This window comes from Hermetia illucens, chromosome 1, assembly GCF_905115235.1.
Source record: "Hermetia illucens chromosome 1, iHerIll2.2.curated.20191125, whole genome shotgun sequence".
Lineage (NCBI taxonomy): Eukaryota > Metazoa > Arthropoda > Insecta > Diptera > Stratiomyidae > Hermetia > Hermetia illucens.
In genome coordinates, this window is record NC_051849.1 from 5,663,634 (window position 1) to 5,691,096 (window position 27,463).

Sequence of the window (27,463 nt, forward strand, 5' to 3'; positions counted from 1 at the left end):
GTCGCCAGGAGCCGATGGAATTACAGCCGAATTGGTTAAATATGGAGGCGACCAGTTACACCAAGTGGTTCATCAACTTGTGCTCAAGGTATGGGACAGCGAATCAATGCCTGACGAGTGGCAACGAGGCATTATCTGTCCCATACATAAAAAGGGAGATATCACACAGTGCAGCAATTATAGAGGTATCACGTTGCTGAGTACCATCTATAAGATATTCTCCTCTATCTTGCTAGGCCGCATAGCCCCGTACGCCCAGAACATCATTGGCCCATACCAAAGAGGCTTCACTCCAGGCAAATCAGCAACAGATCAGATTTTCTCTGTGCGGCAAGCGATGGAAAAACTGTTGGAATATGAACAACAGTTGCACCATCTATTCATCGACTTTAAAGCCGCCTATGATAGCATAGCCAGGGTAAAACTGTACACGGCCATGAGAGAATTCGGTATCCCGACGAAGTTAATAAGACTGACTAGGCTGACCCTGACCAATGTGCGAGGCCAGATAAAAGCAGCAGGATCACTCTCAAGACCATTCGACATCAACAACGGTCTACGACAAGGGGATCCGCTATCATGCGTCCTCTTTAACCTGGCCCTCGAGAAAGTGATCCGTGATGCTGAGGTGAATGCAAGAGGTACGATCCTCTTCAAGTCCACCCAACTACTGGCCTAAGCTGACGATATCGACATCTTGGGAAGAACCACCCGAGACGTACAAACTGCCTTCATCCAGATTGAGCAGGCGTTGATTGGCGCGAGATCTTGGGCTGCACATCAATCAAGGCAAGACAAAATATATGGTGGCAACGTCAGCACCGAAGACAAATCAACCAACAACATCAAGCCGCACTGGTCAAACACAAACACGAACAAGAATAAGGATAGGAGAATACAACTTTGAGACCGTTGACAATTTCTCCTATCTAGGGTCGAAAGTCACAACCGATAACAACTACGATGATGAAATCCGCGCACGGTTGTTGTCAGCCAACAGAGCCTATTTCAGCTTACAAAGACCGTTCCGCTCGAAACGTCTCACCGTAGGCTCAAAGCTCTTACTGTACAAGACTATGATCTTGCCAGTCCTCATGTATTCCTCGGAAACTTGGGTCCTTAGCAAGAAAAATTGCGAACTCTTGGCCGCGTTCGAGAGAAGAATCCTCCGAAGAATTTTTGGCCCCCTACATGAGGATGGACGATTCCGTAGCCTACACAATGACGAAATCTATGAGCGATACCATGACCGTCCGGTTGTGGATAAAATCCGGCTCAATAGGTTACGGTGGGCGGGTCACTTAATCCGTATGGATGAAGATGATCCCACCCGGAAAGTCTATAAGGGCAATATCTATGGTAGGAAAAGAAGACGAGGCAAACCCTGCCTAAGATGGAGCGATGGCGTGGGCCAAGATGCCAGACAGCTTTTAGGGATATCGAATTGGTGGACCTCGGCCCAAAACCGGGATGTCTGGAGTTCCTTATTAAGGCAGGCCTAGACCGGATACCGGTTGTTGCGCCGTTGATGATGATGTGTTAATCCTGAAGCTGGGGAAGTCGATGTATGTTATGAGCACGAACTGTTCCCCTGAAAAAGTGATGACGCTTTAAAATAACTCCATCTTACGATAAAAACAAAGGGGTTCAGTTTCGAACTATATTCCCGAAGGGTAGGCAGAAAAGAGAGGAGAGAGAGGAGAGAATCGCTGAATTCGATATGAAGAGGCTCAAAAAGTTCTAAAGAAAAGCAAAAGGCCAGTTGAACAACCATCATGGGGACATGAAGCCGTCTTCAATTAAGCCTCATTCGCGGCGATTTGTAATGCTGTTTATCAGTTGCATCCTTCACATGCCAGAGCGAAGAAAGATCCACATATTGATCGGACAGAAGTCAATTGAGGCAAGGTGTTTTAGGGGTTGCCCACAGGAAAAGTTTCTCTCTCCTCTGTTATGGCTCTTGAAAATCGATACCTCGCTTTGGCATGGAGGTATTCGTACACGCATTGTTCCCTAGGCGACTAAGGACTCCTTTGGTGCTGGAAGATGAATTGAAAACTCTGAACTACACACTTTTAGAGTGCTGTGAAGAGGCTTGTCCTATTTCCCGAGGCCAAAGCGGTAAAACGGTTCCTTGGTGGAACCGAGAACTGCAAAAACTCAGGAAATCAACCAGGCGACTTCTAAATCGTGCTTGCAAAAGTAACAAGGACGAAGACTGGTTAAATTTCAGGAACTCACAACGTGAATATAAGAGGCTCGTGAGGTGCTCGAAACGAGACTCCTTTAGAGCGTACTGTGAGGAACTGGAAGGCGAAAGGGAGACTTCAAGGCTGTGCAGAGTCCTCAAAAAGGATGAGTCGGCCAAGTTGGACTCTCGGGGAAAACCCGACGGTACTTTCACGAGCTCCAGACTGGACTCAGTACAGACCCTCGTGGAAGTACACCACCCGGGGGAACGGGTGAGAGAAGTGGTAGGGGGAGAGTTGATGGTTCTTGCAACCCCTTCAACACGCAAGTGTTGCAGGAGGAACTGGAACACTGCGAAAGCGGTTGTTACCCATGAAAAGGTGAGAGCTGCCATACTGTCCTTTGAACATTTCAAAGCACCTGGCATGGATGGCATCTATCCGGCAATGCTAAAGGAGGGTATGGAGCATTTAGAGCGACCTCTAAGAAATATTTTTCGAGGATGTATTGCTCTGGACTACGTGCCTTCTTCTTGGCAACAGATTAAGGTAGTTTCCATACCGAAACCTGGGTAAGATGACTATTCTAACTCAAAGAACTTCAGACAGATCAGCTTGACTTCATTCTTGCTGAAAGGTTTGGAGAGACTGGTGGAGCGTCACATTCGTGGAAAAGCACTTAGGTCACACCCACTTAGTGAAAACCAACATGCTTACCAACGTGGAAAGTCCTGTGAGTCTGCTCTTCATTCTTTGGTCACAAAGATAGAGGATAGAGGATGCATGTTCGTGGACATTGAAGGGGCTTTTGACTGTGCACCTTTTCAAAAACTTTGTGATGCCGCCAGAGCGCATTGTGTTGATGATGCTTTAATTAAGTGAATCCATGCTATGCTAACGCAAAGATTGTTGTGCGCTGAGGTAGGGGTCGATCGCCACCTGACTACGGAAGCAACGAAGGGCTGCCCCCAAGGAGGTGTGCTTTTGCCGCTTCTGTGGAGTATGCTGATCGACTCACTGCTATGCGAACTGCAAAATTTGTCAATACACGCTCAAGCTTATGCTGATGACGTGGCTGTACTTGCTGTTGATTGGGATCTTGGAACGGTGTGTAGGAATATACAGTGTGCCGTTGATTTGATAGACAGCTGGTGCCTTAGACATGGTTTGTCAGTTAATCCAAATAAAACCACAATGGTTTTATTCACAAAAAGGAGAAAACTGGATGGACTTTGTCTCCCTGAGATGAGGGGTACTACCCTTTAACTCTCCGAAGAAGTGAAATATCTGGGGGTCACTCTAGATAAAAAACTTCTTTGGAACAAACATGTAGAGGTAAAGCTCTCACAGCTTATGGGCTGTGCAGACGGACCTTTGCCTCGACATGGGGACTCAGACCTCATGTGGTAATATGGATATACGTTGCCATCATATGGCCGATGTTCGTATATGCATCCGTAGTGTGGTGGGTTAAGGTGAGACAAAAAGGTTTTCACCGTAAACTAGACGCATTGCAAAGAATTGTTTGTCTGGGTATCACTGGTGCCATGAGCACGACGTCCGGCGCAGCTCTGAATGCACTACTCAATTTGTAGCCCCTGGATATATTTATTCAAAGCACTGCAATGAGAGCAGCTCATAGGCTAATTCGATTAGATCTATGGGAAAACAACGGATGTGGGGGGTACAGAGCATTGGAAGAGTTACTGGAAGCACTAAATTCAGTTCTTACAATGCCTTCCGATTCTCGTGTCCCCATACATCTGTTTGGTAGAAGATATGCCCTGAAGCGTAGAGAGGACTGGGAAGACCCAGAGGAATGCGTGGCGGGATACACCGATGGCTCAAAAACAGAAGAGGGTTCTGGAGCCGGAGTCTACCTCTCGAATAAAAACGAGAAGTGGGCTTTTCCTTTGGGACAATATGCAACAGTTTTTCAAGCCGAAGTTTATGCGATCCTAAGGGTGGCAAACTGGGTGATTGACGAGCGGTTGAAGGGCAGGCGCATCGCAATCTGCAGTGACAGTCAAGCTGCACTGAGGGCATTGAGCAGTCCTTTGATCACCTCGAAAATCATTCAGGAATGCAGAAACCGTTTGAATTCTATGTCTAGATTCAATATGGTGAAACTACTCTGGGTACCTGGTCACTGTGGCATAGAGGGAAATGAAATCTCGGACGCTTTAGCGAAAGAGGGATCAATCTCCCCTATGTCGGGACGGGAGCCAGCATTTGGAGTATCAGTAGCATTGGCTAAATCTGTTTTCAAAAACTGGGAACAAGTTTCCCATAATGACAGGTGGCAGAGCGTGAATGCTGCTCGACACACCAAACTTTTCCTGCCAGAACCCAACATACGTACCGCAAAGTTTATCCTGTCGAAAAGCAGGAGGACTTGCAGGTGTATTGTGGGCATTCTGACAGGCCATAATTCACTAGCTGAGCATTTGTTCAGAATAGGAATTACCGAAGATGATACGTGTCCCTCCTGTAATGAGGAAGCGGAATCCACTGAGCATTTCCTATGTGAATGCCCCGCCTATGGACGCATCAGGCATCAGATCTTTGGTGCCGATGTTTTCCAATTGCGACGGGTAGCATCACATCGACTAACGGAAATCCTGCGATACGTGAACGAATCCGGAATATTCCGTTAGACGGGGGACGCGAGTACAATGGGCCAACACGGCCTCAGAAGCTGTAGCTTCTCCCCAATATACACACACACACACACACACACAAGCATTTTTGGACTACCTAGCCGTAATAATTATCGGCAAGTTTACACCGCCCGAATGCAACATTACATGTAATCCACAGTTGGTGTCTCCAAAATAGACTCAATATGAACACTAGGAAGACTGGATTAGCTATGTTCACTAGCAACGTCAGGTGGGGCAACTATACGCTAGCCACCTTTGCAGGGGCGGAAATCCAGCTGGTACAATCAGTCATCGACTGATGTGGATACCGGAGCACTCAAATATCGCTGGTAATGAGAAGGCTGTCAGACTGGTTTGCCAAAGCTCTGGATCCACAATGGTGAGGCCAGAACCATCTTTGGCATCCGGCCATATGCTGTCAAGTTTCTCTAAAATTTTAACTTATGCCAATAGGCTGAAATCTTTGTGAAGGAACCGGACGCCGCTAGAGCGCATTTTTGTTGTCCCTTAAGAAGTGGGTCATAGAAACCCTAGAAAGGCTTTTAACAGGACGCTGCTCCTTCAACTACAACTTGGAAAGAATCGAGGTGGTGGTCTCGGCCATATCCAGCCAATGTGAGGAGGAGGAAAAGACACCCTGCACTTCATATGAAATCTGCCGCCCTCCTCAGACCTCAGACGAAGGTACCTTGGTAAGGTTTTCTTCAATGAAGAATCTGCGCATTCCCTGCCTCTGAAGAATGTTTTCAGACTCGCAAGAGCTTGCGAACGCCGTAGGCGAGAGGCTGATGAATAGTACAATAGGCATAACCGGCAAACCGACATATATTTACTCAAATAAACATCTCTTCATTTACTATGTTTAGGTGCGAGCAAGTTACAGAGTTCTACCACACTGCCCCGTTTCCGACCAATCTGCTTCCGCTTCAAATTGCTCAACTATGGGAAAAACTTCGACGGGATCATCACATTTATTACTATGGTACTACACTAACTGTGAGAACCTTCAAAGTTACATCAGATTCTGTTATAAAATTCCCTTAATCAAGGATCTCTTGTAATTAATCTAAATGACAAAATCAGTGAAAGAAAACTCGATCAATCGATCAATTGGATCTTGTTGTTGCTCTTCTTTTAGATATCAGATTCATCTTCCCTCAATCACTCGACCTTCTGGGAACCACCGACGCTCTTTCCATAAAAAATGGGACGCTTTCATTCGTATCTTCAGGTGCACCAAAGATGGTATCATCTCTTTGGAACCAAGTTTAAAGACAAAGCGATGCAAATATTTAAGACACATCTTACGCCAGCACAAACATTCAATAGCCGGAAAACTGAATTGTTATGAAATTTCCCTTAGACCTGGTCTACTGTAATAGCAAACCGTGAAGATCACGATCGCGAAAACGGTGGCAGAACGTCAGGCCGGGGCCAATCCATCCGTCCATCCACTAGAACACAATCAGAAAAATCTTAAATTTTGACCATTGCTAGTAGCTCGTTGTTGGGGGATTCAGCGAAGATCAACCTCACCTTCGTCTGATCTCACGTTGAGTAATAGAAAATTATTAGTTAATAATATTCCAAGAGTGCAACCAGCTTCTTTAGAATGTGGTACAGGTTACAGATACGAAATGGATGATGAAAATGGATGCGGATTATTTCGATGCTTCTAAGCAGATCACCTTGCACTCAGGAAAGGTGTGATCTGGTATTAGGCCGAGTGATGGTGTGTGCTAGAAACTGAATCAGTGCTTGTAAAAGTCAGGGCGCCCGGATTTGCAAATAGATAATTGATGTATCTACAATAGTCACTGGAATGTATATTAGTCATTACTGTCAGAATTATGAATATATGCATGCGACCTTCGCTTTTGAAATTTATTGTGCCTGGCGAAGTCAGGTTTTGTGGTGTGGATGGTCGAGGTTTGGTTTCACGTTTAAGGGATAGGTTACCTAGCAAAGGAAATGTTACTCCAGGGTGTCCGTAGCTACATGTTTGATAACTATCCTCCCTAATTTGAAGCGGTACAAGCCAGGATTTTTTTCGGGTCACGGAAAACCAGCTTTGAAAGCCAGCCCTTAATTTGACCCTTTTATCTATCCCAGAGTCAACTTAAGAGATACTTTGCTCTAGTTGTCCCCTGCATCTGCAGTGTCCTTTTTACCACTGAATCGAACTGAACTTGATAAAAGATTGCATTAAATAAGGATTCTACAAATTGATAGTTCCAGAAAGTATCTAAACTCCTAACACAATAATTCTTCCGGTCTTTGCATCAAAGATATTTTCTTAGTCAGATGAGACGCTTTACAAGATGCTACAATGTCTAGATTTGTTTGATGTTTGAATGGAAATTGTGTGCGCGTTGAAAAATCCGCGAGCTGCAACCAAGATTGGGAGGTGCACGCGGCAGGTACAAAGTGGGGTATGGTTGACTGGGCAGCATCATACAAAATGCCGGCGTTAGATTCTTCTTGTAACTTTGAAAATACTAGAAATTACATAGGACTCTAATGCATGAGACCCTCTTCTATCTCCAGCACAATGCAAAGATCATGGAGTGTGGATAGCCATTACCTTTTGGCAAATTCAAGATTTTTTCATGGTATTTGTGAGCGATTTTCCTTCTATGAAAACCATAATCCGCATTTGATATTTTCTGATCTAGATGTATTTGTTGGAGAGAAAATCTATATCTTAAGATCTTATTTTCTTATTGCGCACTTACTTTTGGTTTTGTTTTACATGAAGATATTTATTCTGTTTTTTTTTTCTGTGATTTTAACACGTTGTTCTGCAGAGGTTGCTAATATCGTTGATGAAAAGGGGCATTTATGGAGATGAGGCATGGTGCATCCAATTTGATGCAAGACCAGCAAAAAAGGGTATATAAGATGGGCTTTCATAGCTGTAAAATCGTCATTACCGTTTGGAAAATTGTTCCGAGTACTATTCAAAAGTGTTGGCTGAAGTAAAGATTCTGATCCTAGTTTTTCGGTACTTCATAAAAAATAGTTTGAACGTGAGAAAATTGTTGTGAAAAGTGTGATCTCTCCTTTTTCTGTGTAAATTTGTGATATATTTCTGTGGATAAGATGAAATTTGTAAGTACTCAAAATAAATTGTTTAGTTTTCAAATGCTTCAAAAAGTTGACTTGCAATAGAGTTGTCATTCAGAAGGATCCCAATGAAAGTCCCTTTGTTGCTTCAATTGATCAAAATGAGGCTAAAATTTGAGTCCTCTTTCCCGATCGTGTTCTAAAATTGTGAAACTTTCAAGTATCTTCGCTCGATCAGGGCCTTGTAAAGGAGTGGGAAGATTGGAACTTAGAGACGAATTTTCAACGGAAGGATTGTGGTGACTTACTTGCTTCAGGCAACATATTCATTTTCTAAATTTGATATTTTTCAAAAAACTTTGCACGACTAACCAACCAAGCCAGCTTGGTCTCTGGGCAATGAAAACGCTAACAAAGGATTACTGAATTATCCTTTGTTAGCGTTTTCAATGAAAAAATCCATAGAAACTCCTTAGTGTATTAATATGAAAGTATCTGTTCATTCGTCGTCTCCAACGTGGTCTGCATTCATTGTTTTGTGTTCTTAGTTTTTGGTTCTAGCATGGTCTACTTCCTTCCGTTTGAATACCAAGGACATGGACATCTTATTCTCTGTATTCTTTTTTGTTTGAGGACTGAAGAAACCATTTAAACCACTTAATGTCGTACCAGACCACTTGATGGTACCAATGGTATATCTACGGACCCCTGCCTTTAGACTCAGCACAAAAGTATTTTAAATTTGTTGCTGCTTTTGCCGCCAGGCGACAGGTTGATGTTTCTACCCAATCCTTGTTTCATCGAAATATAACCGCTATCCAATCCACTGATTTTCCAGGATTTTGATGCTTTTTTAGAGAAACTTTCGCCTCGAAATATTCGGCAGTTTCGACAAGATCTCCTTACTCGGATGAATGAATGAAAGACAGTCCCCGGTAGCCAGACCCGGAGAATATGGTGAATAGGAAAGCAACCCAAAGTGCAGTTTCTTCAGAAATTTCAGTTTGCCATTGTTGCAATTCGACTTGTGATCCAGTACCTTATTTTGGTGTGAGACCATCTTTTCCTTCTTTTTCTTAGAATCGTTAAGTTCATCTGAAATCGTCATCATAAGTTGTCTACTAATATAAGTTTTCGCATAGATCACCATACTGAAAAGTTTGGTGGAAATCCCACTTTTATTAACAAATCGCTGAGCTTCCGGTTTTAGACGTATTATTCCTTTTCGTGGGCAGAAAACACTCAGCCAGCTACGAAGGTTTTTCTGGACCAATTGTGGCTTTTCGTAACATGTGTCACTACCATCAGCAATTCATTGACATTCCTGAGTATTGAGTCTGAGGTATGGAAATTTTGTTAAGACCTCCACTACGCAGAACAACTACCATAGATGCGATTGGGGTGTAGGTAGTAGCGCCACTTTGTTCTTCATTTTCATGTTGGTGATCGAAAAATTCAACCATTTTCTGGACGAAATAAGTTACCAAAGTGGCTGTCCTTCAAAGCGCATAACATACTGCACCCCAACCTAAATGTGAGGGCCGAAGTTTACTTCCTCTACGAAGTTTAGGTTCTGGCAGGCCGATGAATGTAATTATGCTTTATTTCTTATCATTATTGTCATCACGACCAATGGCACAACCGCCGATTTTCGATCTAGGTATGCCTACTAAGGTGGTACCAAACGGACGCTTGGAGACCTGAGAATCGGAAGGCATTGTGAGAACTAGATTCAATACTCCCAGTAACTCTTCCAATGCTCTGTGCCCCCATATCTGTTGTTTGCCCATAGATCTTATTGAATAAGTCTATGAGCTGCTCTCATTGCAGAGGCTTCAAATTGTGTAAAGCATTTAGAGCTGCACCAGATATCATGTTCAAGGCACCGATAATACCCAGACTCACAGTTTTTTACAATACGGCTAGTTTACGGTGAAAACATTTTTGTCTCACCTTAACCCACCAGACTATGGTTGCATAAGCGAACATCAGCCTAATGATAGCAACATATACCCATTATTACCACATGAGGCCTGAGTCCACATGTCGAGGCCAAGGTCCGTCCACTGTATTCCACATCTTTGCTCCAAAAAAGCTTCTCATCTGGAGTAACTCCCAGATATTTCACTTCTTCGGAGAGTTGAAGGGTTGTACCCTCATATCTGGGACGCAAAGTCCATCTAGTTTTCTCCTTTTTGTGAATAACACCATTGTGGTTCTGTTTGGATTAACTGAAAAGCGATGCCCGACGCACCAACCGTCTATCGGATCAACGTTGTATATTGCTACACACCATTAAAAAAATCCCGATCAACAGTAAACGCAGCCACGTCATTTGAATAAGCTAGGGTTGAATTTACAAATTTGCAGTTTGCATAGTCGTGAGTCAATCAGCATATTCCTCAGAAGTGGCGACAATACACCTCAAGGGCAGCCTATCGTTGCTTCTGCTGTTAGGTAGCGATCAACACCCAGTGTAGATCCACTTAATCAGAACTTCTTCTACACCATGCCCTCTGGCGGCCTCACAAAATTTTTGAAAAAGAACACAATCGAACACCCCCTTTGCGTACTCACCCTTCAGAGTTGCATCCTCTATCTTTGAAAGCAAAGAATGAGGAGCAGACTCAAGCACCTCCCACGAATGTGACGCTCAACCAGTCCGGATATATGCCATCCAAGTCAGGTGCTTCGAAGTGTTCAATGGACAGTATGGCAGTTCTTACCTTTTCATTTTCAGCAACCGCTTTCGCAGTGTTCCAGTTCACCTTGCAGCACTTGCATGTTGAATGGGTTGCAAGAACCGTCAACTGTCTTCTACCACTTCTCTCACCCGTTCTCCCGGATGGTGTAAACCAAGAGGGCCTGTACTGATTCAAGTGAGGAGCTCGTGAAAGTACCATCGGGTTTTCTAAGAGAGCCCAACTTGGCCGACTCATCCCTTATAAGGACTCTGCACCGCCTTGAAGTTTCTATTTCGCCTTCCAGTTCCTCACAGTATGCTCTAAAAGAGTCCTATTTCGAACCCTTAACGAGCCTCTTATATTTACGCTGTGAGTTCCGGAAGTTTAACCAGTCTTAGTTCTTACTGCTGCACGGTTCAGAAGTCGCTTGGTTTACTTCCTGAGTTTTGCAGTTCCCGGTTCTACCAAGGAACTGTTTTACCGCCTTCTCCACGGGAAATTGGACAAGCCTCTTCATAGCTCTCTAAAAGTGTGCAATTTAGAATATCCAATTCATCTTCAAGCGCCAAAAGAATTCTTAGTCGCCCAGCAAGCTGTACTTTATTGCCAAGAAGCTCATTGAACTTTGCCCAATCCGTTTTCCTAGGATCCCGTCTTTGTATTACAGACTGTTCTAGATTAAATTCTAGGTACCGTTGATCTGACAATTAAACTTCATCTAGCACCCGCCAGTGTGTAATCAACTCTAAAACTTTTGAAGTACAGATTGTTAGGTCAATTACTTCACTTCTTCTTGGTCCTATGAACATAGGGGTGCAACCCACGCTTCTCCCCTCTTGGATTGCATTCGCCACTGCCCTTAAATATGCTGAGCGCATTGTCAGCGCATTTGTCAGCCTCGCTGCAGGTTAATTTGACCAATCTTTATGCTTTTGGACATAATCTTTGTTTAATATGTAATGGAATACTGTTAGAAGCCTATGCCGCAGTACACATGTGACGAGGATTCCACCATATCGTACCGTCAGAGCTTCGATCCCTCGTGTTTGATTTCTCTGAGAAAAGCTGCACTTGGAGGTACTGCAGTTCCCATGTCCATGAATGGTTTCATCTCATCCCGAAGAGCATTCGTCTGTTTTCCACTTAGCACCTTGATTGGTTTGCGGTGTCCGGTTTGCATAGATTTGATCACACGAACTGGCATCAAGTCAATTTCCTTCACGTCTCTAGCTTCCGTTTCTTCCGCCTGTTCCGTAAATGGTGTAAGAGAGCACAGGTAGGATTCACTCTTAGACCCTTCACCAGTGCGAACCCCATACGAGGGTGTATTCACTATCCTCCGGGTGCAGCTCTATTATAGGAAAGTGCACCGAAGATGCTGCAATTTGCTCTATCTTATGTGAGTCGAAAACCATCATTGTTCTTTGCTCTCAAAAAGAAAATGATGCTCTACAGTTTCCTGATATTCCAAAACGTGGATGATGTCGTCTGCCTTGCTTCTGGGACCCGATAACCAACACCCGACACGTTTTTGTCCTCCGTAGCTCAGTGTTCACAATAGTAAACTTTGGCCGACCGCCAAAATTCGAAGCCGTGATTACCTACTGGAGCCACTTTAAGCCAACCTCATCAGTGCGCTCCAAAAGGAGAAGTCCATCGCGAAAACCTTGATTGTTAAATAATGGCTTCGTTCTAGTCTCCATCCTTTTCTTTCACAGACATTCCTGGAGGATAGTAAATTGTACCTCTGATGGCTTGGGACCTTTCCAGGTTCACGGTGGCCGGGCCGCTTGGGTCTATTACCACATACCGGTGTTAAACCAGTAGCATCCACGTCACCAGCTGCCCTTTCTTCTACTAGTAAGGGTGAAAGGGAAAGTTTTGACAGTCAGGATTCAACCTGTAGTCTCCCTCCTTAGTGGCCAAAGTTCTCTTCTGCCGAGCCTTCGTCTACCGTTTGCGGGTAGATTTGAGTTGTCCGCGGATGGACCGGCCGTTATCGGATTCCCAGTGTCATCCAAACTGAGAATTTCCGTACTTTCCCTTCTGGTAAGCTTCGCCGTTAGCACTAAATGCTAGCTTTCCATTGCGTCGGAGAGAATGCCTTCTACAGATTTATTCATAGGGGAGCATGCATGTGGTGAGGTCTCCAAAATCCTCGCTTCGGCCGTGACATGATTGTTTATAGTCGCGGGTAGATTCGAAATCTGTGACTTCTTACTACTTGAAGAGTTTAAATCCCTTATGTCGATATCCATGTTTGGACACCCTTAGTGTCATAATAAACTACTACCGGCTCACCCACCACGATATGGTGGTTTCCGAAGGGAAGATCTTGAATGTTAGTCAGCCCCTCGATGTTTATTAAATTAAGGTAACATTTTTACTTAGTGTTCCTCAGGGATCCAAACTCTGAAAGCTTTAGAACCCCTAGCGAAGCCTTGAAGCGCACCTTTTTTCATTTTGGTTCAATTTAAATTCCTAGGTAAATAGACGAACCAAATTCTTGAAAGTCTTTAACGTCCGGAATCTGTTCCATCCACATTTAGAAAGGAAAGAGAGGATTTTCTTCATTCAGTGAAACAAAAGTCAGCGATTTCGGATGCAGTTCGCAGTGAAGATTGCTTCTGCCCAAAAAGAGAGTGGAAGATTTGATCAGAGTTCGGGCCATTCCTCAGTTATTCCGTCAGCTTCAAGTTGTGGGGACTGTCAATCAAGGTTTGATACTAAAACTTTTAATGAGCCGTCAGACTGAACGTCGACACCATTCCATTGTTTAATTATGAAAACTTTATCTTTTCGCTGTGTTGGGTCTCTATCTTTGCTCTTCTCTCATAGAAATAAAACTTTACTCCAAAGATACGGAATTGTCAGTAAATTGCAGAGGAATAATATCCACAGTAGGGTGTCGTTTAAAGATACTTTAATATTACTAAGCGGATCAATAGCATCGAAAATTTTTAGAAGATGGTTGCGAAAGTCGTCACACTCGCTCAGGTGCTGAAACAATTTACTATTTTAAACAAGTCTTTGGCAGCAATAAATTTGTACAAAGGAGACTTTGTTAGTAATAGTCCGATTTCCACCAAACTTGGTAATATCATATTCTATAGTCTGATTCTTGGAAAAATTTAAGCGAGTTTCCAGTCAATTTCTAAAAAATATTCCTTTCACAAAGATAGTATATTACCAACCATTATTAACTTTATTTAAATAGGTATCGATATAGAGGATATTTTGAGGCCTAAACACCGTATAGTGGTAGTCTCGGGACCTTTTTCAGACTGTTAGTTTGAGTAGTTTCAAACAATAGTCCATGAAAGAAATGATCACTTTTCAGCCCCCAAACTTCTACCTTTTCCATCAGAATGATACCAGCTTGGAAAAGTACTCATTGAGACCTTTCAATTGATATCCCACATGATTATATTGGGTGAAAAAATTTGATGTCCCCCTTTTGCATTTATGGGAACCGTCCTTAAACTCAACGAGGAACTATGTTAGTCATTGCAAACCACCGTAGGAGCTTGAAGTAAGATTCTGTATCCACGAAGGCAAGACATCTTCTGGAAAGAGTTCATTCGTTCGGAAGTACCTCATGCTTCCTTGGTAATATCATACCTAAATAGCTACTCAGATTTCTACTTTTCCTATGTAGACCCAAAGTTAGATGTAACATCGAACCCACATACCCACAACGTACAACATACACTAAATCTTCGAATAACCAGTAATCATTTCAAACTAAACCCTCTTCCATTATAACAAGATCAAATAGAACGAGAATCGAATCAATAGCAGAAAATAGATACATTGAGTAATTGAAAGATAGCTTTCGCAAAGCAAAGATTCACATTTTTGACTGATTGAAACACCTACCACAATTTCACATAGCACCTCAGTTACTCCAGAGATGCATTTGCCAATCTTATATTAACGCAACTGGAATTCACAGTCATTAGCTGCCAACTTCCCAAACATGGAAAATTCAAATCCAAATTTCCAATATTTTAGACAACTTAATTACACTCGTTGCACCTTCTCACCAAATCCCATAAAATCTACACAATTTGAATTCCTCCCATTACCATATGCCTCCTCATCTGATGTCATCTTGCAAATGCCATCCCGAAAATTATTAATAAAAGATATTAATGCAAATCGTCGACAATCCCATAAGCCATGCACGGAAGATAGGCGCAATTAATAATCAAACATCATAAATTAAAACGATTTCGTAAGCTCCCAGAGCACAAGGAACAGTGCGTGAATAGTTAAAGATGAAAACATTCGCGGAATTTATGCAATCTTAGAAACGTTAATTTGTATCTGAGTCGATATAATCGATTAATTATTCTGAATGTCGAATGTTAATAATTGAAGTTTTTGTTAGACATGGGAATGGATGTGAAGAGGTCTTATCTTAGCACCTCAAGTTCTACTCCTCTATAGAGTAGCCATCTACATTTATACCTATGTTTAGATACATATCTACTTCAAACAGATAAAACGAACGGATCATCTTTTGCACGAACAAACGAACCAAAGATTCAGTAGATTGATGAGAAACTAATCTTCTCGAGGAATACAAAGACCAGTCGAAACCATTATTATCTAATCAAGTTACTGGCTTGATAGATAAAGATAAAGATAGTTATTCAAGGAGGATTTGTTAAATCTTTATTCTACTATTTTTGATTTTAATTCTGAGTCACTTGCGCATTTATGAGTACACCTATTAATTATTCGGGTGCACCCTAGGTAGATTTGCACCTTGCGATAGTGATATTTTTACCTCTTGGGGTTCAGTAATCTCACAAGAAAAAAAAACAATTTTAACCTAACATAACCTTGTTCGAATTAGTGGGATTTCCACCAAACTTTCCAGTATTATACTCCATATTATTGTATAACTTTATGGTTCCTGGATGAACTATAAGGTGGGGAAAGAAAGGGGGTTGCAATAATTTGTAGAAAATGCTACACATCCTTTTTATTTATTTATTTAATTAACGGACAACAAACAGAGAGAATTCCAATTAATTATTGTCCTCAGGAGGAGGAGGAGAAAGCAAAAAATTTATCCTACGTTTAAAACTACTTAAAGTAGGGAATTTAAAAGGACCAAGCTATAATTTCGGCAAAGCCTGGGAATCGGGGAATGAAAATAGACTTCGAGCTCCGCGAAGGGCACGTTGAAAATATCTGGGTTACGTGTGTTATAACACGCAGGACGGCAGGTGATCTCGTCAGCGGCGGTGCAGTCTATCAGACCCGAGGAAAGTTTAAAGAATGTGCATAGATCCAGATAGGATCTACGCTGTTGTAGGAAGGGAAGGTTTAGAAAGCGGAGGCGGGAGGGGTAATCCACACTAGGGAAGCTTTTCTTAAAGAAGACGGAACGGGTGAATTTACGTTGCACCTTTTCAAGGGCAAGACAATCACAGTTACAGGAGGGTGACCAGATCACGGAGCAATACTCGAGGGTATTCCTTACGAGGGAATTGAAGAGAGCTAAGGAGCCTAGAATAAAGCCCGACAATTTTGCTGCTTGATTGATGACATTGAGGCAATGGGTGTCAAAGCGGAGCTTATTGTCGAAAGTGACTCCGAGGTCTTGAGTAGAATTTAAGCAGGATAAGGAATGTCCGTCAAGCGAGTAGGAGAAAGAAGTGGGTGAGGATTTTAGGGAGTAGCCAATAGAGTGACACTTTCTGACGTTTAGCGCTAAACCATTAGTCGAGCACCAACGAACTAGAGTGTCCAGGTTATCCTGAAGGGAAACACAGTCCATAGGCGACGATATTGCGGAAAACAGCTTAAGGTCGTCTGCATAGAGCAAACAGGGACAAGTAAGGAGGGGAGGAAGGTCGTTAATAAAAAACAAAAACAGCAAAGGACCCAGAATAGACCCCTGTGGGACGCCAAAAGGGGGGGAGAAGGAGCGGGAAGTACAGCCGTCAAAAGAGACGCGGCAGGATCGGTTGGAAAGGTAAGAGGCAAGCCATAAAACAAGTGGCATGGGAACGTTTAGGGACGAGAGTTTGGATAGACGTATCTTGTGTTTTACAGTGTCGAAGGCTTTCGCGAAGTCAGTGTAAATGGTATGCACTTCTTGCCGTGAATTTAGACATTTGGCGACAAAGTTTGTAAAGTTGAAGGCAGTGGACCTACGTTTAACGAAGCCGTGTTGTTCTTTCACTATGTGTTGGCCAAAGTGGGCGGACAACCAGTCGCTGACATATCATTCCAGGATTTTGGAACAGGAGGAGAGGAGGGAAATGGGACGGTAATTCTCGGCAAGCGAACGATCGCCACTTTTGTGAATGGGGATAATGAGAGCCTCTTTCCACAAGCTGGGAAAATGATTCTCTTCAAGGCTTTTGTTGAAAATAACAGATAGGGGAAGGGAGATGGACTTACAAGTTTGGAGCAAAAAGAGGTTTGGAAGACCATCGTAGCCTAGTCCGGCCTTGGCATCAAGTTCGCCAATGAGATATTCGACAAGGATAGGGGTAAGAAGGGGAATGGTAGGCGATGCGGGGCAGGCTACATCTACAATCGGGAGGGATTCGGAGGAGGGGGATGAACATAGACTGACGAAAAGTAGTGGCAGAGTAAATCACAAGATAGTTGGGGGGAGTTAGCTGAGAAGCCAGAGAATTTAATGGACGGAGAGGATAACTGGGCAGGGCAGCGAGAGTTGCGAATATAGGTTTCAGATTTCCGCGCTTCAGTGAGTCTTCCACGCTGGACAAATATTCGTGTCTGGACTTACGTATTAAGGATTTGACAGAAGAACGAAGGGATTTGAAAAAAGCTAAGTCAGCAACGTTTCTAGAAGACAGGAACTTCTTTCTCGCAGTCTGTTTCTGACGTAGTTTTTTGTGAATTTCAGTGGTGAACCAGACGGGGTAAGAGCGTAAGCACTTAGGAGAGGAGGGAACGTAACAAGGAAGAAGATCAGATAAAATGGTATAGAAAGTGTTGAGTGCTTGGTCACATGTAAATGGAGAGACCAGGGGGACCCAGTTGATTGATGCCAGGGCTGAGTTCAGACCTTCGAAGTTCGCCTTACGAAAGTTGAACTTGGTAGGCTTGCGAGTGACAGGATAGTGCAGTCGGGATATCTGAACATCGAACTCGAGAGCTGGATGATGGGCGTCAGGGGCAACGTCAGACGGAGCATGAAGGGATTGGGAAAGATAACGTACAGGAAGGTTAGAGAGGACAACGTCAAGTGTGCGATCTAAGTGGTTTCTAGAAAGGTTAAATTGGAGGGCCCCACAGGTGTACATGAAAGTGGATAGAAGAAGGGAAGGGTGGGTCGAGTTATTAGGGAGGGAGGGAAGGCGAGGAGTAACGGGCCAGGAAAGCATAGGAAGATTAAAGTCACCACAGAGGATGAAAGGAAGTGAGGGAAACAAAACGGTTAGGGCCTCTGATAATCTGTCAAAGAAATCTTCGTACAGAGAAGGCGGGCTTGGGCAGGGAAATTATACACACGATATGATAAAGGGACATACGTTTGGCGGAAGGACACGTATGGTAACAGAATCGTAGGAGGAGGAGGAGAAGGAAAATATGATTTCGGCACGTAGAGGGGAATACAATATTATTCGATGAATTTTTTTTAACGATAGATTTGGTCCAGAATAGAAACTGACAATAAGTATTCAAATCTTAGAGCTAAACTTCAGATATATTCCTCACCAACGGTACGGAATACATTATTGAAAAAGTGTTTCTTTCTGCTCATCCACAGCTTTAGCAGACCAGTCTGACATCTTTCTCGGTTTCGGGCATTATGGTCTCACCCATAGCTCAAAGAAGATTACCTTTTAATCGCTGTGGGTATAGTCCCTGCTGACGTGCCAGGACATACCATGTGCCAGTGCAGCGCTAACAAAGGTTTAGTCTACGATTGAGGCAGACCCCCCACGGGCCCAAGCATTGAAGTCACCAGCAATCACCCTTGGACTACGACTTCTTGAGTAGAGAACAAGATTGTCCAGCATTTTCTCGAATTTGAACAGTGTCAGACTTGGTGGAGCGTAACAGCTGTACACATATACGCGGTTTATTTTCGCCCTCACGGCCATCTGTCTGTCTGTCACACGGATTTTTCTTCATTTGGAATCCCTTCGTTTCAATGTACTTTCTCCTTGTTAATCGTCTATCCAGGTGCAAATTGAAGTACTGTACCTCATTTTGTTGAGGGATTATTACACTATTGATTGAGACCTTAGCGTAGTTTTGTCGGTGCTGGGTGAAAATGACGTGACAACACTTAGTTTCGTTCATGAGCATATTCCATTTTGTAAGCAACTTTTCAATTCATCTTAAATGGATTTGTAAGTATTTTGATGTAACCTGAGGATCGGTGAGGATACTTAAAATGTTGCAAACGTAGAGATTATCAGGTTAGGATCAGTTGGTAGATCCAAGGCATAGATGAGGTAGAGTGTCGGCCCAAGGACACTGCCATGAGGGAATCCAGCTTGTATGTTGTAATCGCGAGGCGCGAAGCTTTTGTGTTTCAGTCAGAATTTGCGTTCCATAGAAAAAGATTCCAAAATTCCATAAAAATTGACTAGAAGCAGCTTCTTTATTTTAAAAACTAAACCTTTCAGCCACACTTTGTAGAAGACATCCTAAAAAATCGAACGAGCAATACTTTCAACCCTCCCGTGTACCCCTTATCTTAAGGACGATTCTGTGAACTTGTTCGATTGTTCCACGCTTCTCTCAAAAGCCAAACTGGTGTTGAGGAATTACTTAATTTTCCATTTTAGAGTTTTTAAAGAAATAGTTTTCCGAACACCTTCGGGAGGATGTCGCTTATGAGTCTGTAGGGAGTAACCTACGTTTGTTCCTTCCCACATTTAGGAATCATTGTAATTTCCGAAACCTTTCAAGCCTTGGGGAAATAGACGAGAAGTTCCTCCAACATTTTTCCCGTGATTAGCTCGAGCAACTTGTTTAGCGCTGAATTCGGCATAGCCATAGATATTTTTGGAAGGCATGACTTGATTTATCTGCGATAAGTCTTTGCAAATGGCGCCCTTTTTTCGGCACCGCTTCTTGCCCCACAGTGGTGATTCGTATTGAGCAGATCTCTTCAACATTCTTGTTGCTTCTCACAGGGAAAACTCAGATGATGCAGTAGGCGATAAACCTCGTAGTTAAGTAGCGTTGTAACTCCTGTTCCCGTTGATCCTTAATTGCGTCTTAGAGTGATTCACTTGCTCCGGCTAATTGTTGGTTTTTTAGGTCTGGAGAACTGTGAACCTGTCAGTGTCTTCTCAACTAGCGTTTGATTTGGACCAGCTGTAGTATGCTATTTGATGGACTATTTTTTGGAAGATTTGCGATACATGGGCGTGGGGTAGAGAGCTGTTCAGCCACGGCTAGTACTTCGTTGAATTTCAACAGGGTTCAGTCTACTTCACCTATGGTTTTCAAGGTAGTGTTGGTTTGAGGATCAGCGCTATATTTGGTTGCTAGTTTCCTACTTGCAGTGGTTGTTATACGCAAGTGTCATAATGACGGGCGAGTGGTCCGAAAATTCCGGGTCACATTTTTAGTAATACCAAAGTCAACCAGATCCCGCACTTTTTATCGATCTGCAGACTAATAACTGGGCTATCCAGATAAGATGATGTCAAATTTGGTCTCTCGGGCTAGCACGCTCTACAACTCTCTTCCTTTGGGAATGATCAGCCTGGATCCCCAATAAATATTCTTAGCATTAAAGTCCTTCTGCCCTTCTATTCCTCAGCATGGTGTCACTCTGTAAATGTAGAGTAAGGAGTGACCAGAAGGCAAACATATAAACCATATTAACACTGAAATGGTTTGATGCAAGCCTTGCTTCTAACACTAATTGAATGGCACGTTAACATATCTTTAAAAAAAACGACCTTTCTCATAATACCTACGCATCCTCCAAGTATGAGGCTCCCTAAAGTTAACATTGTGATTGTGATGGATGATATGAATGCCAATGTCGGCTCTGACAACACCTTCATCGAACATGTGATAGGGAAACATGGCCTTAGCGACCTTAACGATAACGGTGGGAGGTTTTTGGATTTCCATAACTTGCACCGCCTCGCCATTAGTTGCACATTGTTCGAGCGTAGAGCCTGCTATAAAGTCAGTTGTGTTTCAACTGGCCGAAACCGTACGAGCAATCAAATCGATCACTTCGCGATCAGCAGTAGATTTAGCAGTTGCTTTCTGGATGTGCGTAACAAGATAGGCGCTGATATCGGGTTAGAAGGGGTTATCATCTGATATTCTCAGGTTTGGGATCTCCAACACGCCAAGTTCAACATCGACCGCTTTTATGACCCAGTTGTCACTGAACAATAGGGGAGCTGTCTTGCCGATCTGAAGGCAGATATATTCAGTAACCTGCCTGCGAATATCGATGGGGATCTGGCTGCCATATAAAATGTTTTTTTCTCGGGAGCTACGCAGATCATCGGCCACGTCCGAAAAGGCGTCTCGCTGACTACCGAATCGTGGGAGCAGATCGTAGAACAAAAGGGGTAGAAGCTCTATTGACCACTGCAACTAAAGGCAGACGTGACGCCCCCAAAGTTTCATAACGAACGAAATCCCGAGAAGTTCAGCGTTACGTACGCCGTGACAAGAGAAAATTTGCTATTGCGCTGATCAGGGAAGCAAAAGATGCCGCAGAAATCAATAATTTGAAGTGTATATAAGTGAACTTGTGTGTGTTCACAAATCTTCCGATGGTCTTGTGAAGGACGTTAACAGTCGACTAGTTATCCATGGTAACGCACAATTGAAGAGATGGCAAGAACACTTCACCGCGGTTTTTAACCGTATCAGATCCGGTAAGGTTCCTCCTCTTGTGAAAAAAATGGCCAGTTATAATAACATGCAGATACGGACTATTCCTCGAAGCGCAAAAGAAACCATTCTTCTGCAATCAATTTACTAAATCGGAGTAAAGTCCCTAGGTTTGACGGAAATATTTGTCACTACACCTGCAGTCAATGCGGATTTGTTGATTTTTTGTGAAGCTCAGACCTTTCCCAGAGAGTAGAAGAAGGAAATAATCGTCAAGATTCCAAAGAAGGGGACCTGTTTTGTATGCGACAATTGGAGGTTTGAGTACGTGCTCCCTGCCGTTGCAGAGATAATAGCTAAAATAATCTTGGCGCCCATCAAAAGACATCTCAAAAGTTTGATCGACAAAGAGCAAGTTGGTTTCCGCTCCGGATTCTCCTGCATTCACTACGTTACCACTCTACGGATCATTTTGGAAAAGTGCTCCTGATCCTGATTATTGTAGCGATGGCACGCAATGTCACGTGCTGCACCGAGGTAAAATCGAACACGATTTTGAGGTACAAAGTGGAGTCCGCCAAGGTTGCATCTTGTGACCGATATTATTTCTTCTTGTTATCGGTGACATTCTTCAGCTAGCCCTCCCGCTTTCCAGGCTTTAGGGGCCTTCAAGTCAGAGAATCTCTTTCACCAACAGGAGGGGAGGGGTAGAAGGAAGTTGTCGGTTCTGGGAACCCCTTGTCATCCGATCCTTCACCGACTGAGTTCAATCTTCTTCGCAATAAAAAGAGCTCGAACATAATGTGCAACACGGCACCAGTTGCCAGCGCTCTTCAGCATTCTATGACAATGTTGTCTGGAGAGAGCTCCCTTGTGTTTGTAGAAAGCTGCTGACGAAAGCCGTCCCAACCTTTTACAAGAGAAAAAGGTGTGTTCAGCGTCGTCCGCCACTCCATTGCAGAACACACACTCAGAAGCTCGCACTTCCCAATCTTGTACCGGTAACACTGAAAACCTCCATGCCCGCTTTGAAGTTGGGTAAGGAAGTAATCAACCTCACCATGCGTTCGATTCAGCCATGGGTCAAAATCGTCGATGACTTGGCGTCTTGGCTCATTTTGCCAAGAGATTTGCCACTCGATAAGGGTGGCTTGATGTTCTTCACGAGCAACCACCACTCTTAAATTTTCACCCTTACGGCGTTAGATAGCTTTAGGCTCTTTGGCAAGGAGGGCAACGAAAATCACTCCCGCAATCACCATCACGGCTGATTCTGAGACAGTGCGATAAGCAGAGGCCGCTCGCAAAACTCTCCGTTTCTGCACTGGAGCAAGGCGCTTATGGTGCATCTCCTTGTCGACGGCATCAGCCCATACCTCCGCGCCCTAGAGCAGAACCGGCTGCGTTGCTCCCATAAGAAGACGTCTCCTAATAGATGTAGGGCCCCCAACATTCGCTATTAGCAGACTCAAGACCCAGACTCTAGTTGCAACCCTGCCCGCTGTTGCTTTGATTTGCTCGAAGAAGCTCATCTTCGAGTCGAGTATTAAACCAAAGTATTTAACCGCTGGTTTTGCCTTTGTAGCCAACTCGCCCACCGATACGGGACGCAGAGTCGGGATTCCCTTTCTGGTCAAGATGACTACTTTAGTTTTTCCCAGCGAAAGGCTGAAACCATGATCAGTCATCCATCCAATCATCATGTCAATATGCCGAGTGTGTGCCTGTTCAATAGTGCGTCTGGCAACAAGTTCCACTTGCGACTCTTCGGGCATATCGAGTCTCAGTAGACTATCGTAGGAAGCTTTCCAGAGGTCCAGCCCTGGGATAGATCCATGTGCTGCTCTCGACGTAATTTCCTTTCTTCTCTGGCCCTCGAGCATCTCATAGAGCAAGGAGCGGTTTTCCAGAGAATCCCTCAATATCCGCGAGAGATAGCTTCACACGTGTAATGAGTTTTCTAATGTGCCTGCATATCTGTCTATATTACGAAATTAAAGGCAATTCTGACATTAATTGTTATGAGGAGCACTATATGTCGAGATCGGCGGCTCTGTGGTTCGGTTCGATGAATCGCATCCACGACCTCAATAACCACATCCAGTGTAGATATACCTGTTCTGAATCCGAACTGCAGACGGCAACTCTGAGTCTCCTTTTCCTTTGCTGATCAGCGCGAGTATGGCCAGCTTCCAGCGACAAGGAAAATGCCCTTCTTGAAGCAGATACTGAATACCTGGCTATTGACAGAACACCAGCTTTCAAACTTCAGGACCTGGAGCCTTCTTGTTTTTCATGGTAAGAACCGCTTCTTCGAGCATTCTCATTGTAAAAAGGGGGCAATCCTTGACGCTTTCCGCGCTACTGACATCAATCCGCACAGGATGTCTGCGAAATAATGCCCATACAATGCGGTCGGTACTTAGTAGGCAAAGCTTCCACAGAGCACCGATTTTCCGTATGAAAAGCTTATAGCAAAGTCCCCAGGGTCCTCATCACCTCGTTGACCAGTTTCTGCCAGTCACGAGCTTTGCTTTTATTTATAGCGATTATTTCTGATCCATACTGTGCCTTTATGGCGCATTCCCCCTTGTTCTCGTCTAAACGTTGTGCCAAACGGTGGAGCTTCTAACACTCCCTCCTTAAATCGGCAATTTCTGCCGTCCACCTGTATATTGAGGGCTTGTCATTTCACTGAGTTTACGACAGTGTCAGCAACGCTACCACCCTGAAGCGCGACTTTGCTTGCTCCAAGAGCTTCGCCGAATTTCCCGATGTTCACCCTCGCGACATTCCACAGGCAGGGGGGGAGCGTCGGGTTGGTTCACGCCGGCAAGTAGCGTCAACTACCTCGAACGCGATGTACTGGTGAGCACTTGTCGAGAAGTTTTCCAGGAGTAGCATAAGTAAAAGTGAACGTTGGCCTGATATTTTCTCAAATGAGGCACTTGGTCGGCGCACGGGCCTGGCATTCATCTGCACTGTGATCGGAGGGTTAAGATGGGCGGTGGATAGGTCACATATTAAGTAGAGACGACAATTGCATTCCTGGGTACGCCATTGTGACGGGTGAGTTGTCCCAAGGGTACTTGGCCCAGAACAATAGAGGAAGAGTGCAGGCATCTCAACAAATCGCGAGGAGAGCTCAAGCGCATACCAAGTAACTATGAGCGATGGTGTGGTTGACGCGCTATATCTCGCCAGAGGGTAAATGGAAACCATGTATATAGACCTAAAATATAATCACCGAAAATTTAAGGAATAGGGTTTTGAAGATTAGACGTACATTCTATGGAATTTCAGAGTGTACCAGTGAATAAATTCAAATTCAACGTTGTAACGTGTCTGGTAACTGATCAGTTCGGCCTGAATTCAGGTGCAAAGTGCAGCAAGAAAGATTAATCCGAACTGGTATAACCAAGAGCGTGTTAATAGAATAGCTGTTCTCGCTCATTTAGAAAGTGCTGTTTTGTAGATATAATTCATTCATTCTCAGAAAAAGCTTGATTGAATTCATTGAAAAGCTTGCAATGAGAAATTAGCCTACTTAGAATAGCAAGCTTTAGCGGTTTTTTGTGGATATGATTGCTGTAGCAAGTAAAATATTTTACTCCCTCCTCCCTGAATTTGACCATGACATTAATGAAAACTTTGCCGCGAACTTCACTCAATTTACTTTATATTAAATGTTACTGGTTCTAACGTTTAGCACCATCTATTCTTTTCAATTAAATTAATCTTCTTCTTTGAAATTAAAAGCTATTAAACCAATATAACAATAAACTTCTCTATTTCATTTCTAAAGGTCAGTGCAATCTTTTTCATGAGTGCTTCAGCTGCAATTGTTGCAATCACATCCGCTCAGATTCGACCGATCTTGCGAACAACGGCTGACCATGATGCAGTTATTCTCCGGCAAGCCTATGACCTTAATCCAGACGGATCGTACGTCTACAAGTAAGTACTCCTACACCATTCAGAGATTCCGTGGTGAATCTTTGAACTTTTTGTGGCCAATTAATAGGAGATAAGTACTACAGATTGCGGTCTATTCATTGCACTCACTTTCTGGTGTTTTCTTTGATTCATTGCATGTTTGCGGACCTTCGTTGGCTACTTCGTCTTGGATTGCAATTTGGTTTTACTTCACGAAGTTATGAGACAAGCAATGGTATTCGTGCTGATGAAAGCGGGTTTTTAAAGAGCCCTGGAACCCAATTAGAAGCTCAGGTATGTACTCGTGTTTTTTACTTAGACAGTCCTAGCCAACTCCCATATTACCTATAAGTGTAAGAAAAGTGCTTTAGTAATATAACTTTAGATACTCAGCACTACAATCTGTATCTATTGGCCATAAAAAAACTCCTTCCCTGAATCAAGTCATTCGTAGTCATGACCACCATCTTTCAACTGTTAACTTTATTAATTTTTTCACTTCACCCATAATTCATTGGTGCTATCTTTTTCAAGAATCTAGATAGTAGCTACACACACGAATTGCCTAAGTTAACACATGTTTTATAGAAGCTCATCAGCAACTCGCTATGTTCTAACTATAACCACTGAAATGCAAATGAGGCAACTTTCAATGTCTTTCGATTTCACTTTCAACTTAGAAAAGATATTCAACATTTGTTGGAGTCAGATAAATTCACAACTACTTTGCGTATCTGTCGGCGCTCTGTGGTGCTTCATGAAAGAAGTTAAAAGGATAAAATCCAAAGAAACTTTCCAAGGCTATTTTGAAGCTTTGATCTAACGGAGGAGCTAGTTTAATCTACCTGCATGAAAAAGATACATTTAATTAAACTTTTCAAAATTTGAGCTTTTTCTTAAAAAAAGAAACTAAAGATATTCCACTGAGGCTTTTACAAATTATCTCGAAACGTGGAATCAAATGTGGAATGCAAGTAGAACGATCGATACAAATTTATGAAGGAGATGACCTTGCGAACCAGATCTCTTAGAATCTGAGATGAACCCCTACAAATTGTATTTCAAATCTATATGTATATCTCGCTTGACAAAATATGCCAACATTTTCTACTGACTACATTCTGTTACTTCCCCTACTTTCAGGTCAAACAGGGATCATTTTCATATACCGGACCTGATGGTGTCGTCTACACTATTACCTACATCGCTGATGAAAACGGATATCGTGCCGAAGGTGCCCACATACCGACCCCTCCATCACTTCGACCAGTCAACATACCACGCTACAACTAATTTTAAAGAAATAATATCTAATCCATCCCCCAATACTACTATCAACACAACGACAACTACAAAGGATATGAAAAGATTTCAAAGATGAAGATCTGCATATTCTGCAAATCAAGACCAACAACTACCAGCCGAGCGTATTTCTGTATCTAATAATTTTGCTATATCTAAGATTTTATTATAAACGCTATCGAATTTATTGCTATGAATATTTCTTTAATCAACTGCCGTATTAGCATATAAACTGACGATGAGCTCTGTGATGTCTAGTTTGCTCTGAAAGTGGACATGCTGCAACGAAGACTACAAGGATATTTACTCTATAAAAACCGGAAAAAGATAAAAAATAGTAAATAATGGACAGTAGACTATGAAAATAGTAAAAAAAAATGTTACCCCGAAATATCTGTACCGAATGCATCTTCCCTGAAAAAGATAACGGCAAGAATTGCGCACACATTATTTTAATAACAATTTACTGTAAATAGCCTTTAAGACTTTTTTGTATATTTGAATAAAGCAAGTTTGCAATGAAAAAGCATTTCCCGGCATTTTATCTAAAAGAGCAATATCTGAATATTTTGGAGTGCAATTAACCTTGTCAAGATAATTATTATCACCCTTTCGATGAATGAGTTTCGCCAAGTTCACGCTGAAATGAATCAGGAGATCCAATGCTTCTCAAATTACTCACCAAAACCCTGCTTTGTTGAAAACTCCCTCGTACCGCTATACTAAGTTTGCTTCAGGTTAAAGTTGCATAATTCGGCAAGCCTTCACACGACCTCCGCGTGGTGGCCGCTGGAAACCG

General features: G+C 43.0%; 1 protein-coding gene across 1 annotated transcript; it reads left to right on the forward strand.

Moving 5' to 3' along the window:
- Positions 1–7,770: 7,770 nt before the first annotated feature.
- On the forward strand, positions 7,771–27,193 carry LOC119658935 (endocuticle structural glycoprotein SgAbd-2-like). Its single transcript, XM_038066775.1, has 4 exons — positions 7,771–7,963; positions 25,232–25,383; positions 25,581–25,656; positions 26,506–27,193. Exons 1-4 carry the CDS (start codon positions 7,955–7,957, stop codon positions 26,653–26,655), a joined length of 387 nt encoding a protein of 128 aa, XP_037922703.1. The 5' UTR covers positions 7,771–7,954; the 3' UTR covers positions 26,656–27,193.
- Positions 27,194–27,463: the final 270 nt, after the last annotated feature.